Raw genomic sequence first — 16,913 nt, 5'->3', positions numbered from 1 at the left:
GTGTTTTTATGGTTGTTTTGCATAATTTTTTAGTATTTTTCGGTCTTTTTGTGCTCATTTTGTGTGTTTTTGTAGTTTGTTGTCATTTTGCTATTTTTTGTCTTTTATTGTCATTTTCTTTTTCTTTGTGTTTGTTTGTGTCATTTTTTTGTATTTTTCTGTGTCTTTATGGTTGTTTTGTGTCATGTTTGGTATTTTTCCATGTTTTGTGGTCTTTTTCTGTTTTTTTATGGTTGTTTTGTAATTTTTGGTGTTTTTCTGTCTTTTTATGGTTGTTTTGGGTCATGTTTGGTATTTTTGTGTTTGTTTAGCCTAATTTTTAGTATTTTTCGGTCTTTTTGTGGTCATTTTGTGTGTCTTTGTGGTTGTTTGTTGTCATTTTTGCTATTTTTCTGTCTTTTTATTGTCATTTTGTTTTTCTTTGTGTTTGTTTTGTGGAACTTCTTGGATTTTTTTATGTCTTTGTGATCATTTTTTTTTCAAATTTTTGGTATTACTCTGTCTTTTTCTGGTCATTTTGTGTGTGTTTGTGGTTGTATTTTGACTCCCTGAACCCCAAAACCAGAAATATAAATGAGCTAACTTGCACCATTTATCACAGACAGAAACTGCAAAAACAGAAAGAACTCTCTGATTTCCTTGAACTAATCATGTGTGATGTCATTCCATCGACAAAAACTGACCAAATCTACAGGTCTTATCTGAAAACTTTGCCTGTTTGCAGGTGTTTCTGGTGAGGAAGATCACCGGACCGGATGCTGGTCAGCTGTACGCCATGAAGGTCCTGAAGAAAGCCACGCTGAAAGGTACAAATCTGACTTTTTCTACACAATATCTGTTAAAAAACCAACGTAAATGTGTAGTGAGATGGATGGAAAACTAGCAGGTTAAACTAATTATTAACATTCTAATAATGCTGTTGATTATTTGAGGCTGCAGCTTCATTTTTTTTTACTCTAGTGTCATTTTGTGTTCTTTGTCATGTTTCTGTTTTATTGCGTTTAGGCACTTATTGGTTGTGAAGTGTAATATTTTGGTATTTTTCTGTCTTTTTCTGGTCATTTTTTGCTACTATGTGGTTGTTTTGTGTCATTTTGTGGCTCTTCACTGTAATTTGGATGTTTATTTTGGTATTTTCATTTTGTGGTCATTTTATATCTTTTTGTGGTTGTTTTGTGTAATTTTTTTGGTATTTTCCTGTCCTTTTGTGGTCATTTTGTCTTTTTGTGGTTGTGTTGTGTAATTGTTTTGGTATTTTTTCTTTCTTTTTGTGTATATTTTGTAACTCTTTATGATCATTTCTATAATTTTTGGACCATTTATGTCTTTTTGTGGTCATTTTCTATCTCTTTGTTGTCATTTTGTGTCTCTTTATGGTTGTTTTTTGACTACTGTCAATTGTATCATGTGTTTGTGGGTTTTTTTGGTTGTTTTGTGTAATTTCTTGGTATTTTTAGGTATTTTCGTGGTAATTTTGTAATTCTTTATGGCCATTTAGACAGCTGTTGTTTTGAGGCTGCTTCTTGTTGAGTGACTTTTAGAATTAACATCTTGAATATGCAGTGAAATAAAAGTTAAATTGGAGTTTTTTTAAGCTACTTTGATTTGGAAAGAGCATCAAAATTGGACACTTGCTGGTCAACTTTAGTGACCAACTGTAGAAAAGCAGTGAAGAATATTCCAGAATAACTACAGCTTTTGTTTTCTAGGGACTTCCACATACAGCGGTGTCCTGTTAAGTGAGTTTCAGATGAAATATATAAAACACATGGTCACCGACTTCATTAGGAACATCATTGAGCCCTAATGAAGTCTAACTTATTCAACAAAGCTTCTGCATTTTCATTAGTTGTTGCCAAAAGGTGATGATTCGCTTCATGTTTATTTTTTTCTTCAAAATTCACACCTTGACATGAGACCAAACACAGATCCAAAGACCTGAGAAGCTGTGAGGAGCAGAAAAACCCAACCTTCTGCTTTAGTTTGTTCTTTCTTCCTGCTTGTTTGTGCAGTTCTTCCTTCTTAATTTCCATTTTTCTTACTTTTCCTGCGCTCCCCTGTGGTTCGCTTACTCATCTAGCGCCATCTGGACGTCTCTGCAGCCAGAACAGGAAACCTGGACGAGGAGCTCTGCCGTATTTTTATCTTCTCACGTGTTGTCTTGTGTTTGCAGTCCGAGACCGGGTCAGGACGAAGATGGAGAGAGACATCCTGGTGGAGGTCAACCATCCCTTCATCGTCAAGCTGCACTACGGTGAGCAGCCGGCCAATCGTATCGCATCGCTCCGTCACCAGCCAGCCAATCAGGGCCTGTTGCTGCTCGCCCTGCAGGATTTTAGATCTTTTCTCACGCCTCTTTCCTTCTCTGCAGCGTTTCAGACGGAGGGGAAGCTCTACCTGATCCTGGACTTCCTCCGAGGAGGAGATCTCTTCACTCGCCTCTCCAAGGAGGTAACGTCTTAGTCCGTACACGAAGAGTAAAACAGGAAATAAAGACGTCTTGTACCTCTATGGAAACGCAATGAAGAAGTAGAGACTCTGACATGACTTTTGTACTTTATGACACAGTTATGGTGCCATAAATAAAACAGAAAACAAGTAGTTGGAACCTTTAAGTGTTAGACTTAAACACACGGATGTTTTAGGTGTTCAGAGCTTTTAAAATCCTGATAAATATTAACTTCTGAGTGTCTGAACCGACTTCTGTGCTACAGGTGATGTTCACGGAGGAGGACGTGAAGTTCTACCTGGCAGAGCTCGCCTTGGCCCTCGACCACCTTCACGGCCTCGGCATCATTTACAGAGACCTGAAGCCTGAGAAGTACGAACATAAACATTACCATGACCTAATATTATGGATTTACACCCCCTGTCAAAAGGTTTAGGACGCTTTCTCATTCATTTGGATGAGGAAGCGTCCTAAAACTTTTGACAGGGGGTGTACGTCAACCTTAAAGGACAATTCTGCTATTTTTTCCCCAAATAATGTGTCTCTTTTTGTTGCATAAGTTGTGCTAACTTCACAATGTGACTCTAAAACAGATTTATTTCCTCACATCATGATATTTCTGACAAATACAGAATCAACCAATCAGTCATAATTTATAATATTTATAGCGTTTTCCACACAAATTAAATATAAGACGAGATTCTTTACAGATAAAACGCAATAAAAACAGACATTGCATGATATTAAAAGCCATAATAAGACAGGAAATTATTATATATAAGCGAAAATTTTGAAAAATTAAAGCAATAAGTACTAAAAATAGAAATTCAAGTAATAATTAAGTGTAAATTTGACCTAATTATGTAAATAAGAAGAGAAACGGATGAATCCAATCAGTTTTAAGCGCAGGGGTAGTATTAAATACATGAAATCAATCAACACCAGACTGAAAAAGTTGATTTTCAGCTGAGTATTGGTGCATTTTAATCGTTTTCCGTCTGAAAACAAAGAGTTTCTGTTCTTCCAGCATCCTTCTCGACGAGCAGGGACACATCAAGCTGACTGGTGAGTCATTTTGCACCTTTTTTCAAAATGTTTTTGTGAGTTTCTGTCACTCCGGCTGCTCATTTCGGCAACTTTTTCTGGATCAAAGTTAACTTTCTTCTCGCTTTTTTGCTCAGACTTCGGCCTCAGCAAGGAGTCGATCGACCACGAGAACAAGGCCTACTCGTTTTGCGGGACGGTGGAGTACATGGCTCCAGAGGTGGTGAACCGGCGAGGACACACCCACAGCGCCGACTGGTGGTCGTACGGCGTCCTGATGGTGAGACGTGGACCTAAACACCAATTAGAACCAGAAAATGTCAAGTTGTTTGCAAGAAAGTCCACTAAAGACAGTCAGGAGAAGGTGTTGAAACCATCACAGCTCAAAAACTAAAAGTCATATCAAAAAGATCTTCCACAGTATGAATTAAAGCCTTGTTTTGAACATGCTCATGTATTTTCATGTCCCTGCTCCGTGTTATACAGATTTGGTGGCAGGTTAAAGAGACTCACCGTTTCTGATTTTCACCGAACATTTTAGCGCTTGAGTCGATGAGAGTTTGGTCGACTCGCTCTACTCTGAGGTGATTTATGAAAAAAACTTAAATCCTACAGCAAAAGGACTCACACTGAGTGAAAGAGGACAAAAATACCAACATCTTGGTGTATAAATTGTTCATGTAGAGGAGAAATTGTGAGAAGGAGACGAAAATTAGCCGCACTTTTCAGTTCAGATGCTTTGACCGAACGAAAATTTAGAATTTTACAAAAATTTATGAAACTTAAACGGCGACTGCGTAAAATCCGTGAAAAATATCAAAACACAGATTTAAAACATGAGTAATACTCAAAGCCTTGTGAGTTATTTAAGCTTGAAATGAAGCTTCTACTTTAAATTATAACAGAGCTACAAGGTTCTAAAGATGACTCGTTTTTGGCGATTGTCCAACCGACTTCCCATTCACTTCAATGGGGATTTTTAACAGTTCTTTACAAATTTCCATTTTGATGAAGAAAATATTTATTTATAGCGTGCAACATCGATATATAACGCAGGAAATTCAGAAATTAAGCTAAGGGCAAGGCTGGAAGGTTGGATTTATTTCCAAAATTTGCATTACTGTGTTGTTTTTAGCAGCTCAGTTTATCAGAATCAATGCAATCAGGGATTTTTAAGTGTAAAAGTCAGATATTTGTGTGTTTATTCCAATGCAGCAACTGCATCAGGTCACCTTTCTGTGGTTAAAAATAACATTTTTCATAAAGAAGTGTTCTGTTGTCGCCCCCAGTTCGAGATGCTGACGGGAACGCTGCCGTTTCAAGGCAAAGACCGGAAAGAGACGATGACCATGATCCTCAAGTAAGACACCGGACACCGTAAACGATCACACAGCGGCTTTTATTACAGCAGAGAACATCCTGAGTCAGCTCAGAGAAAGAGGATTTATTATAGAGGAGACAAAGAGCAGCACTCAGCGTGATAACAAGAATTTACAGCAGCAGAGACAGGGAGGAGGCCGGAGAGAGACAGGATGTTTCAGAATAAAAGTCAAACTCTGGGAATAGAGGTATTTAAATGGTAAAAAAAAAAAAAAAAATTGATTAAAAAAGCCTACATTACAGAATAAAAAATAAATAAATTACAATTTAAAGGTTGTGTGCAAAAACAAAAAAAAATTAAATACACAACAAAAATATTCACGCTGAAAAGTCCAAATTATAAGATGATTAATTTTGAAAAAAATCTAAAATTTTACTTTAAAAAAAAAATCCTAAATTAAAGAATACAAAATTTTAATTCAAAGTTTGTGTGTAAAAAATTACAAGCTAAATGTACTAAAAAATGAAAAAATATGTAAAAATTCCAAGACAAGTAACAGAATAATAAATAATAAGATATAGTTATATTTTAATTTTGGTTAAAAAAATCTAAATTTTTCATTATGGGCTAAATTACAAAAATAAATTACAAAATTAAAAAAAAAGAAATTGTAAGATTTCACTTCAAAGTTTGTGTGTAGAAAGTTACAAGCTAAATGAACTAAAAAAATGAAAAAATATGTAAAAATTCCAAGACGAGTAACATAGTAATAAATAATAAGATGTAGTTATAATTTAATTTTGGTTAAAAAAAATAAAAAAAAATTCATTATGGGCTAAATTACAAAAATAAAAAAATAAATTGTAAGATTTCACTTTAAAGTTTGTGCATAAAAAGTTAGATTTGATTAGAAGTTCCTTTTTCTGATGGGACCGTGTGTCACAGACGAGTAGTTCAAGGACCGTGGGAAAGTTGAAACTCCGACGATTATTTCTGTTTTCTCAGTTTCTTGCTCTGGTGAATGTTGGTTGTTATTTTAAAGATAAATTGCTTTTCAAACCTGCGTTCAGTGGAGTGAAACAGTTCTCAGAGTGAACGCAGCCGTAAACTAGGACAGCTGTGGTTTATATCACACCGGGTGTGTTATGACAGGGAAAGAAATTAAAAACAAGAATCACAGGAAGTATTAACCCTCCTGCTTCCTGTGTCTCTGTTTCGCTGTCGGTGTAGGAAAGTGCTGACGTTAGACGGTTGGACTGCTGACTGTGCTTCCTCTGAGAGTGACGTGTTGTCGTCTCGTCTTTCAGTCTGGATGCACGATATGGACACTGGAGATGTTGTTGTCTTTGCTGCCGCCTTTCATTTCTCTATCCCAACTTTCTGTTTCCTTTTTTTTAATGCAGAGCCAAGCTGGGAATGCCGCAGTTTCTGAGTTCGGAAGCTCAGAGTCTCCTCAGGAACCTTTTCAAACGCAACCCTGCCAACAGATTAGGTACAACTTTAAAGCAAAAAACGAGCAGAATATTCTTCTGAAGACATTCAAAAATGAGGATAAACATGAACTACAAAAGCATGAAATCCCAGCTTATGCTTTAAAATCCAGTCATTTATGTCAGTTTTTGGGCTCCGAAAAATGGCACAGACTAACCCAATTATGTTTACATAAAAAGCTGTTTTTTTAATCAAATTAAGTCACAGTAACAGGAGGTCTGATGCTGCACAATAGCTGATATTATTTTATTTTGTAGGAGCCGGACCAGATGGAGTGGAGGAGATCAAGAGGCATCACTTCTTCAGCACCATAGACTGGAATGTCAGTTTCAGTATTTAAAAAGCTCTAATAATGAGGGTTTGTGCTTTCATCGGGCTTCTGGCTGACTTTCCTCACGTTTCCTCTCCCTGTAGAAACTTTACCGCCGTGAGATCCACCCTCCCTTCAAGCCGGCTGCAGGACGACCTGACGACACTTTCTATTTCGATCCGGAGTTCACGGCCAAAACGCCCAGAGGTGCGGACCTTCGCTTCACCTCCTCGCCTCGTCCTTCACGGGCCGCCGAGCTGGACCACATTCTGCGTAAAAGTCTGACTTCGCTGACCGCTAACAGCTGTTCCTGTGGTTTTTATTTATTCATTTATTTCCAGACTCGCCGGGGGTCCCTCCGAGTGCCAACGCCCATCAGCTGTTCAGAGGATTCAGCTTTGTGGCCATAACAGAGGAGGAAACACAACCACTACCTAACGCTATAGTACAGGTACACAACAACTTACTACTGAATCTGCAGGGTTTAGATCTCCTGATGATGCACATAAATAATAAAACAAGACTTTCATTTCCATAACGTGTATTTTCTTCTAATTTCTAACTCATACAGCATGTGTACATCACAGCTCTGATGTTATTTTCCCTTCACAATTACTAAAACAGATCTCTACTGCCAGCGTTTTATGGTAAAATCCACGTAAAAACAGAGCAAATTGTTGTTTTTCCTTAATTTAAAGGCTGATATAAAAAATCTGGAAGTATTATCAGAACAAATGATGAAAGATCTGGATAGCCTCGACTGTTCTGAAAAAAATAAGATGCAATTTGTTCGGCTAACCTTTAAAATGACCAAAATAAGAACTTAAAAGTAAAGAAAGTAACCTTTAAATATCTGCAATGGAGAAAGCCAAAGATCGCAGCACAGTGAGTTCCCCAATGAACCTAAACAATAACAATAAGGCAAAAATTACTTAATTTATGCCGTTTATTCAATCAGAGTATGGTTTTAAATTCATAATGTTGGATGTATGGCTGTAGAACTCGTCACAGATTGTGTGTAAAAGTTCATTCTTGCCTTTGAAAATTAGTCCAAAATCATGTTCTGAAGAAAAACTTTGATTGTTGGGAGTCTTTTCTCAATGCCGCTGTAGTAGAAACTTTTTTGTTTGTTTGTATTTGGTTAAGAGAAACTATAAATGTTTACAAGCAGCATTTATTATTAAGTCACAAAAGTCGTCACAGTTTGAATCTGCACAAAAAAAGTCTCTTGGAGACAAAATAAACCATAAAAATCTAAGATATCAGCTACAGTTCACTGATGCAGCCCAGTACATCAATCTTTTTTGATCTTAAAGGGGATTAAAGATCACATTTTGGTGTCTCTGGAATTACTTTCCAAAAAATTCAGAATCGACTCCTCCCGTATGCAGACGATGCGGTTCTATTTCTGTCAATTATGCAATTTTAATCAGCAGTATCCCGTTTTATTAACAGATGTGGGTCAATCTCTGGATAAAAATGAATGAAAGTAAGTTTTATATGAAAGAATCACAGAGGCTTAACTTGATGTTTTGGGAGATTATGTCAGAAATTAAACATCACATTAAACACTAATTAGAACCGGAAAATGTCGTTTGCAAGAAAGTCCACTGAAGACAGGAGAAGGTGCTGAAACTACCGCAACCGAAACCGTCGCAGCTCATGAACTAAAAGTCATATCAAAAAGATCTTCCACAGTATGAATTACAGCCTTGTTTTGAACATGCTCATGTATTTTCATGTCCGTGCTCCGTGTTATACAGATTTGGTGGCAGGTTAAAGAGACTCACCGTTTCTGATTTTCACCGAACATTTTAGCGCTTGAGTCGATGAGAAGTTGGTCGACTCGCTCTACTCTGAGGTGATTTATGAAAAAAACTTAAATCCTACAGCAAAAGGACTCGCACTGAGAGAAAGAGGACAAAAATACCAACATCTTGGTGTATAAATTGTTCATGTAGAGGAGAAATTGTGAGAAGGAGACGAAAATTAGCCGCACTTTTCAGTTCAGATGCTTTGACCGAACGAAAATTTAGAATTTTACAAAAATTTATGAAACTTAAACGGCGACTGCGTAAAATCATTTAAAAGCTTTAAACGAAGCTTCTACTGTAAATTATAAGAGAAAGAATTAGAAATTAAACATGAATGTTTTGTTAAAATGCACATAGGTTTATATCTGATCCACAGCACTGACGCTCTTTGGTAAAATGAGGAAATGTTTAAGATTTATATGGAAACATCCGTCAACATTTAGCCTCCAGAACTCTACCTGAACATGCTGGCACTCTTTATCATAAATCATTAGTGGTAATGTGTGTTTTTATTTTTGTGTCTGATTGCAGCAACTTCACAGAAGCACGTCTCAGTTCTCAGACGCCTACGAGATCAAAGAGGACATCGGAGTCGGATCGTACTCCATCTGCAAGCGCTGCATACATAAAGGCACGGGGATGGAGTACGCAGTCAAAGTAAGACATCCACAGCATCTGCCTCCACTTTTTACACACTCAGGGCTCCTACACGTCATTCACAAAGCTCTTAATATTTCTGCTTTACCTCAAACAAGACATTTCCGTATGAAAGATCTCGATATATTCTAGTGTTTTTGTTGGTTCTTCAGAATAATTCGTCACCGTTATTACAACTTCACCTGGCTATAAAACACAATAAGGCAGAGGCCCTACAGTGTTTAGATCAGCATGACTAATAGCACGCTGTTCACTGTAAATGCTGTTTGTGGCTCTTCCAGATCATCAGTAAGGCCAAGAGAGACCCGACGGAGGAGGTGGAGATCCTGCTGAGATACGGACAGCATCCCAACATCATCACCCTCAAGGATGTGAGTCGCTCCGTAGGATTTATTTTAGCGCTTCTCAGGCTGTTATTCCAGAACTCGGTGCATAAACGCTTCGGTGGTGGTTTGTAAGTGGCATCACCAACATCAGGACCTGTTACGTGGTTTTTTGGTTCCTCTGTGGATCTCAAACTGAAACAGAAGAAAACGTCACATTCTGTGTGATGATGCTTTTTATCACTAATTAATGGGAGTAAAGTGTATTTAAGTTTGTGTCTTTGCATGTCGTAGCTTTTAAATGTTTTTATTTTTTGTCATCAGTTGTTGTTGATTTTTATTCCTCTTTTATTTGACACTGTATTTTCTAACTTCGACCCTATAAATGTTTGTTTTTAGTCGTCTTGCAGCTGTAGAATCCAGTAAAACTGACAGTAAACGAGTTCACAGAGCGACTGGGTGACTAAATGTGTGGTTTTTTTAAATTTCTGTGCGGTAGGTGTACGATGACGGCCGCTCGGTGTTCCTGGTGACGGAGCTCATGAAGGGCGGCGAGCTGCTCGACAAAATCCTCCGACAGAAGTTTTTCTCAGAGCGAGAGGCGAGCGCCGTCCTCTACACCATCACCAAGACCCTGGAGTACCTGCATGTGCAAGGGGTGGGTTATTCAGGACTCAGAATGTAGTTTTAATGGAGTGTAAATTCACAAAATGCATTAAATTTGAGCAAAATCTCCTCAGAAATGCAGCATTTAATGAGCTAATCAGCTGCTTGTTCCTGCTGTGGATGCATTTATCTGATTTATTCTGCAGGTTTGAGCTGTTTAGGGTTTGGATTTAAAGGATAATTCCATTTTTTTTAATGTTACAAACCCCTCCATGCAAATAAAGTGATAAAGGCGCACAGAGAAGTCACTCACTCCATCCTCTGAACCTCAGAATCCACTGCAGATTTCAACCGCATGTTTATCTTTTTTTAAAAATCCCCAAAATTATACTATTTATCAGTGCCAGAATCTGTTTTTGGCATTCAGACACTTGTGTTGCTTTGCCTACAGTGTTTTAAAAGAGCTTAAAAATGGTAAATATTCACGTTTATATCTGAATATTTGTCATTTTTGCTTGAAAACAACCTAAAAATGGTAAATATTCATATTTGATGAGAGAATATTTGTTGTTTCTGCCTGTAAACAATATAAAAAGGTAAATATTCACACTCTAAAAGACGATAATTGTCATTTCTGATTTAAAACAACATAAAAATATTCACGCTTGAAGAGAGAGTATTTGTTGTTTCTGCCTATAAATGAGATACAAATAGTAAATATTCACACTTTACAAGGTATTGGCCGTCATGTTTGCTTTAAAATATCATAATTGTGGTTAATATGCACATTTTAAAAGAAATCATCTGTCATTTTTGGTTAAAAACAACATAAAAATGGTTAATATTCGCATTTGAAGAGAGAATATTTGTTGTTTCCGCCGATAAATGATGTAAAAAAATGGTAAACATTCACATTTATGTCAGAGTATTTGTCATTTTTGCTAAGAAACAACCTAAAAGTGATAAATATTCACACTTTGAAAGGTATTGATTGTGATCTTTGCTTGAACGTCGATGTTTGATGATTCGGTGAAAAAGGAGCAGAAATCCTCCCCGTCTGCTCAGTTTAACTCTCTGACTTCGTGTTTTTTTTGTTGATTCTCAGGTGGTTCACAGAGACCTGAAGCCCAGCAACATCCTGTACGTGGACGAGAGCGGGAACGCCGAGTCCATCCGGATCTGCGACTTCGGTTTCGCCAAACAGCTGCGAGCGGAGAACGGGCTGCTCATGACGCCGTGCTACACCGCCAACTTCGTCGCCCCCGAGGTCAGAGCTCAGATCCAGCATTTTAGCTCCTCTTTTGTGCTTTCGTTTCGTGTTTGAGCGCCTGTCTGCATAAATTTGCATCCTGATTACACAGAAACAACCACTCATGTTTGGCGTTAGGAGGTTTTATCCGTTTATTTAGAGGTTAGACTGTAGTTTTAAAGCTTATTAGCATCAATGAGTCAGAATAAAAACACCTGAACAGCAACAAAACACGGAATTATACACGAAAGCTGCAGAAAACACAAACTTTAAACTGGAAAATTCTGACTTTTTCAGTTTTTTCTCTCCAGTTTTTGTTTGTTACAGTGATTTTAGACATCATAATGATATATATCGTACAAAAACAAACAAAACTTCATTAAACCGCAGAATTATACACGAAAGCTGCAGAAAGCACAAGCTAACTACTAAATGAACGACTTGGGGGCTATTGAATGTCACTTTGAACTGAAAAATTCTGACTTTTTCAGTTTTTTCTCTCCAGTTTTTGTTTGTTCCAGTGATTTTAGACATCATAATGATATATATCATACAAAAACAAGCAAAAAACTTAATTAAACCACAGAATTATACACGAAAGCTGCAGAAAACACAAACTTTAAACTGGAAAATTCTGAGTTTTTCAGTTATTTCTCTCTAGTTTCTCTCCAGTTTTTGTTTGTTACAGTGATTTTAGACATCATAATGATATATATCGTACAAAAACAAACAAAAAACTTAATTAAACCACAGAATTATTCACGAAAGCTGCAGAAAACACAAGCTAACTACTAAATGAACGACTTGGGGGCTATTAAATGTCACTTTGAACTGAAAAATTCAGACTTTTTCAGTTATTTCTCTCCAGTTTCTGTTTGCTTTAGTGATTTTAGTCGTCATAGTGATATATATCGCACACAGAAAAACAAAACACTCATAAAAAATGTATTTTAATTCTAATTGGGAGATTTTCCTGTAAACATAATAACTCAGGAACTTACTCTAATTTGATTTTTGTGCGTCATGCAGCATAAATTTGCATCATAATTAAATAAAACCGCTAAACAGTTTTTATTTTAAATTTAAACAGCTAATTTAACAGTTAACTTCTGCAGCTTTCATGTATAATTCAGCGTTTTGTTGCCGTCAAAGTGTTTCTGCTCTGACTCACTCATGCAAATAAGCTTAAAAGCTAAAGTGTAATCAGCTGCTTTTAAAAAAAACCTCGACACCAACATAAGTGGTGGTTTCTGTTAAATTAGGGCGTGAATTTATGCAGAAAGGTGCTCCAAAAAACTCTAAAAACATGTTTTTTTAATCACAAAATCTAACAACAGTCAGCAAACATGTTCTTTTCTTCTTGTTAGGTTTTATTGAACAGCTTGAAATGTGATTTTATTTCCATCTGAGCGCGTTTTATTCACCAAACGTCCAAAAACAAAGAAGCTCAGCGGCAGTAAAAGAGGTTTAAACTGAAGTATAAGTGGTATAAATGTGATCATGTAGAGCAGGAGAGTCAAACTCATTTTAGTTCAGGTCCACATTCAGCCCAGTTTGATCTCCAGTGACCAGTAAAATCACAGCATAATAACCTGTAAATAACCACAACTCCTAATGGTTCCTTTGATTTAGTGCGAGGAGGAACAAATGAGACAAAAACTGACTAAAGCAAGAAGCGAAACGACGACAAACGGACACAAATGAGACAAAAAAGGAACAAAACAACAAAAATATGGACACAAAACACACCGAGAAGAGAAACGGAAAACGACAAAAACAACAAAATAAAGAAAAAATGAGACAAAAATGACAATAAAGGAACAAAGCAACAAAAATAGACAAAAAACACAAACGAGACAAAAGAGAAATGGAAAACAACGAATAAGGCAAAACACAAAGAGACAATAAGACAAGAAACAACAAGAGACAAAAAGAAGCACAAAACAACGAAAGCATGAGACAAATGACAAACAAAAAAAAAAAAAAATCAGACAAAACAGCAAAAAACAGACGATATATGACAAAAGTGAGACACAAAACGGCAAAAGCAAGATGAAACAAGACAAAAACGTTACAGAAAACAACAAAAGAATGGACTGTTACGATCCAACCTCTCGGGGCTGGCTGGATGCAACAAAATAACCAGATGTTATTGGTTTAGGTGAAGGGATTTATTGCTTAGTAGTAAAAGGAACGAAAAAGGTGACAACGAAACACAAGACGAGTGGGTGTTGCTAAAACAAAGAACAGAATAAAACATAACGGCTAACAGAGTTTACAACTAAGCTAAACACAAAGAAAACCAACTAAACTCCCTAGCCAAACCGAACAACAGAAGCAACACCCACCACCGGAAACAAAAACTAATACAATATGGTGTACACACAAACTAAACAGAACTGGTGCCTCTGGAACAATGTGCATAATGAGCATAGTTTACAAAAGCTCAGCATACATGGTGGTTTCTATACCAAGTTAGCAACTACACAAGTGGAGCCTCAGTCTCCACACTAAACAAAAGCTGCTAACAAAAGGTCAGGGTTGTCTGGAGCACAACCACAAGTGCTTCCAGACCAAAAGACCACACAAAAGTACACAGAACCACGGAACAGAGAGCACCAGGGTGGACTGGTCTAAACACCAGCCACCCAGCCTAATGGCGTGGTGGGGGTTTATAGTCCACAGGTGTGGTGCTTGGCTGCCTCCGATTGGTCCGGGGAGGAGGAGCTGGAGGGTGGTCCAATCAAGATGGCCGGAGGGCGGGGAGAACCAGACGGAAGTGCAGGTCGTCATCAGCTTCATCATTAGCTGAAACGGCTGGCAGCTGGGGCTCCAAAAGACTCTGCAACAAGCCACAGCTGCACCCACACACAAACTTCTCCCAAAACAAAAGGCCCAACAAAGCACCACCTCAGAACGAACGGCACACCAATACTGGTGGCCGTAACATGGACAAATGAAAAACAAAACACAGGAAAACGGCGGACTGGACCCTGTGGACGGCCGGTTTGGGCCCACAGGCCGCATGTTTGACACCCCTGATGTAGAAAGTGTTGCAGAATTGTGATAGAAGCTGCTGTCGGATGTTCATTTCTACTTAAATGTTTCCTGTCAGGTGCTGAAGAAGCAGGGCTACGATGCCGCCTGTGACATCTGGAGTCTGGGAGTTCTGCTCTACACCATGCTAACGGGGTCGGTTTGATGCGTTTCTGTGTTCAACTTACAGAAAATTTCATGCAACAGAGCAACGTTTTCATCTGGTCTCGGTGTGTTATTGCAGCTCATCCTCTTCCCTGTCCTCCTTCCTGCAGTTTCACTCCTTTCGCTAACGGACCAGAGGACACGCCGGAGGAGATTCTGGCTCGGATCGGCAGCGGGAAGTTTTCCCTCAGTGGAGGATACTGGAACTCTGTGTCTGCTGAAGCAAAGGTGCTGAAACCAACACGATAAACACACCAACAGAAGCACAAAGAGTCGCTCAGATGGAGGGAATAAATCACACTTTTATCTCTGTGGAGCATCTAATGTATAAAGTTTGCAGAAATGAAGTTAAATGTTAATTTTACAGTGTAGTTTTCAATGTGTTTAATGTGTGTTGCCTTATTTTTTAAATTCACAAATTACTTCATTCATCAGAGCCCTAAAATGTACAAGCAGAACAGAAATGTCAGATTTTCAACTTTGGTATGCTTCTTAACCGAGTCATCACTGGGAAACTTCACCAAATCTCAGCTTTAAAGTGTTGATGATTCGTCCGACTTACTTTATTCTACTTGTCTTCTTTTAAAAAAAAGCCAAAAATTAAACAATTTGTAACCTATTGTGTAAAAATATATGTATTAGAGACTCAGCTGCAACCAAAAGTCACAAGAATTCTATAATTAAATGATGACTTCAGTGAGGTAAAATTAGATTACAGTGAGGTAAAATTAGATTACAGTGAGGTAAAATTAGATTACAGTGAGGTAAAATTAGATTACAGTGAGGTAAAACTAGACTACAGTGAGGTAAAATTAGACTACAGTGAGGTAAAATTAGACTACAGTGAGGTAAAACTAGACTACAGTGAGGTAAAATTAGATTACAGTGACGTAAAATTAGACTAAAGTGAGGTAAAACTAGACTAAAGTGAGGTAAAACTAGACTACAGTGAGGTAAAATTAGACTACAGTGAGGTAAAATTAGACTACAGTGAGGTAAAATTAGATTACAGTGAGGTAAAACTAGACTACAGTGAGGTAAAATTAGACTACAGTGAGGTAAAATTAGACTAAAGTGAGGTAAAACTAGACTACAGTGAGGTAAAACTAGACTACAGTGAGGTAAAATTAGACTAAAGTGAGGTAAAATTAGACTACAGTCAGGTAAAATTAGACTAAAGTGAGGTAAAACTAGACTACAGTGAGGTAAAACTAGACTACAGTGAGGTAAAATTAGACTAAAGTGAGGTAAAACTAGACTACAGTGAGGTAAAACTAGACTACAGTGAGGTAAAATTAGACTAAAGTGAGGTAAAACTAGACTACAGTGAGGTAAAATTAGACTAAAGTGAGGTAAAATTAGACTAAAGTGAGGTAAAATTAGACTAAAGTGAGGTAAAATTAGATTACAGTGAGGTAAAACTAGACTACAGTGAGGTAAAATTAGACTACAGTGAGGTAAAATTAGACTAAAGTGAGGTAAAATTAGTTTACAGTGAGGTAAAATTAGTTTACAGTGAGGTAAAATTAGATTACAGTGAGGAAGGATAAACCCACAGTGAGGGAAAATTCGACAACAATGAGGAAATTTTTGACAAAAGTGAAGAAAAATGAGGCTGCACATGACAAAAATTCATGGATTCCTCGGCTGAACTGCAGCCAGTGTACGACAAAACTGGAAACTAGAAAAAATGTAAATAGTTAATTGTGCATAATATGTAGAATTGACTTTTTTCCACTTCTGATACGGCACAGAAGACATTTTTCAGTTCTTTCTAATTCTAGTCGTGGTTGTTCTGTTTCTATGAAGGAGCAGGACTTTTATTTTGTAGTAAAAAATGAGCCACAACGAGTAGAAAAAACACCTGAAACCTGCCTTGGGCTCAGTGACTGTGGACTTCCTGTGGTCATTTCCAGTCTATTGGTTCACGTTTGGTTTATTGTGACCTCTGACCTCCAGGACCTGGTCTCCAAGATGCTCCATGTGGACCCCCACCAGCGTCTGACAGCCGGTCAGGTCCTCCGACACCCCTGGGTGACGCACCGAGACCAGCTGCCCAAATACACCCTGAACAGACAGGACGCTCCTCACCTGGTTAAGGTATCGTCTGTTTCCCTAATTTATCCTTTTTTATGCTTCTAAACCTCACCTACCTGCAGGAATATACATCAAAGACACCCAAAACTTACACTGAATCTATATTTTAACCTTTCGAGTGTGATATAGAGTAACTTTGACTCACATTTGTGGATGTTTTTGCAGATTTTTATGCTGATAGTAACAGCTTAAACTCCAAATATCAACATTAACAAAGTCACTTAGTCACAACTTTTTTATCTAATAAGTCAGATTTTAAAATAATTTCAGGATAAATTACTGCATTTTTGTGGCATCACAGGTTGTTTTGCAAACAATTTGATGTATATATGTACATTTCTGATATTTACA

General features: G+C 37.5%; 1 protein-coding gene and 1 long non-coding RNA gene across 8 annotated transcripts in view; both read left to right on the top strand.

Moving 5' to 3' along the window:
* The window catches only part of rps6ka3b (ribosomal protein S6 kinase, polypeptide 3b), a 71,720-nt gene that overhangs the window by 49,511 nt on the left and 5,296 nt on the right, over window positions 1–16,913 (top strand). For all 3 annotated transcript variants that reach the window (XM_051940121.1, XM_051940123.1, XM_051940122.1), the window contains 18 exons: window positions 725–806; window positions 2,174–2,254; window positions 2,372–2,451; window positions 2,715–2,821; window positions 3,477–3,514; window positions 3,631–3,773; window positions 4,783–4,853; window positions 6,218–6,306; window positions 6,563–6,627; window positions 6,720–6,822; window positions 6,957–7,066; window positions 8,961–9,086; window positions 9,368–9,457; window positions 9,909–10,067; window positions 11,121–11,282; window positions 14,380–14,456; window positions 14,576–14,693; window positions 16,425–16,565. In XM_051940121.1, coding sequence (XP_051796081.1) covers window positions 725–806; window positions 2,174–2,254; window positions 2,372–2,451; window positions 2,715–2,821; window positions 3,477–3,514; window positions 3,631–3,773; window positions 4,783–4,853; window positions 6,218–6,306; window positions 6,563–6,627; window positions 6,720–6,822; window positions 6,957–7,066; window positions 8,961–9,086; window positions 9,368–9,457; window positions 9,909–10,067; window positions 11,121–11,282; window positions 14,380–14,456; window positions 14,576–14,693; window positions 16,425–16,565 — 1,842 coding nt within the window. The remainder of the gene's footprint in view (window positions 1–724; window positions 807–2,173; window positions 2,255–2,371; window positions 2,452–2,714; window positions 2,822–3,476; window positions 3,515–3,630; window positions 3,774–4,782; window positions 4,854–6,217; window positions 6,307–6,562; window positions 6,628–6,719; window positions 6,823–6,956; window positions 7,067–8,960; window positions 9,087–9,367; window positions 9,458–9,908; window positions 10,068–11,120; window positions 11,283–14,379; window positions 14,457–14,575; window positions 14,694–16,424; window positions 16,566–16,913) is intronic.
* Window positions 14,702–16,417, top strand: LOC127531274 (uncharacterized). 5 transcript variants are annotated; one of them, XR_007938232.1, is made up of 5 exons: window positions 14,702–15,229; window positions 15,272–15,502; window positions 15,818–15,859; window positions 15,902–15,922; window positions 15,965–16,417. It is a non-coding gene; the product is annotated as an uncharacterized LOC127531274 (long non-coding RNA). The 5 variants fall into 5 exon arrangements; XR_007938228.1 differs by having other exon boundaries at window positions 14,702–15,502; XR_007938231.1 differs by lacking the exon at window positions 15,818–15,859 and having other exon boundaries at window positions 14,702–15,544.

The sequence above is a fragment of the Acanthochromis polyacanthus genome, chromosome 20 (genome assembly GCF_021347895.1).
Source record: "Acanthochromis polyacanthus isolate Apoly-LR-REF ecotype Palm Island chromosome 20, KAUST_Apoly_ChrSc, whole genome shotgun sequence".
Lineage (NCBI taxonomy): Eukaryota > Metazoa > Chordata > Actinopteri > Pomacentridae > Acanthochromis > Acanthochromis polyacanthus.
The sequence above is the reverse complement of the archived record's forward strand: the minus strand, read 5'-3'. Positions and strand labels throughout refer to the sequence as shown.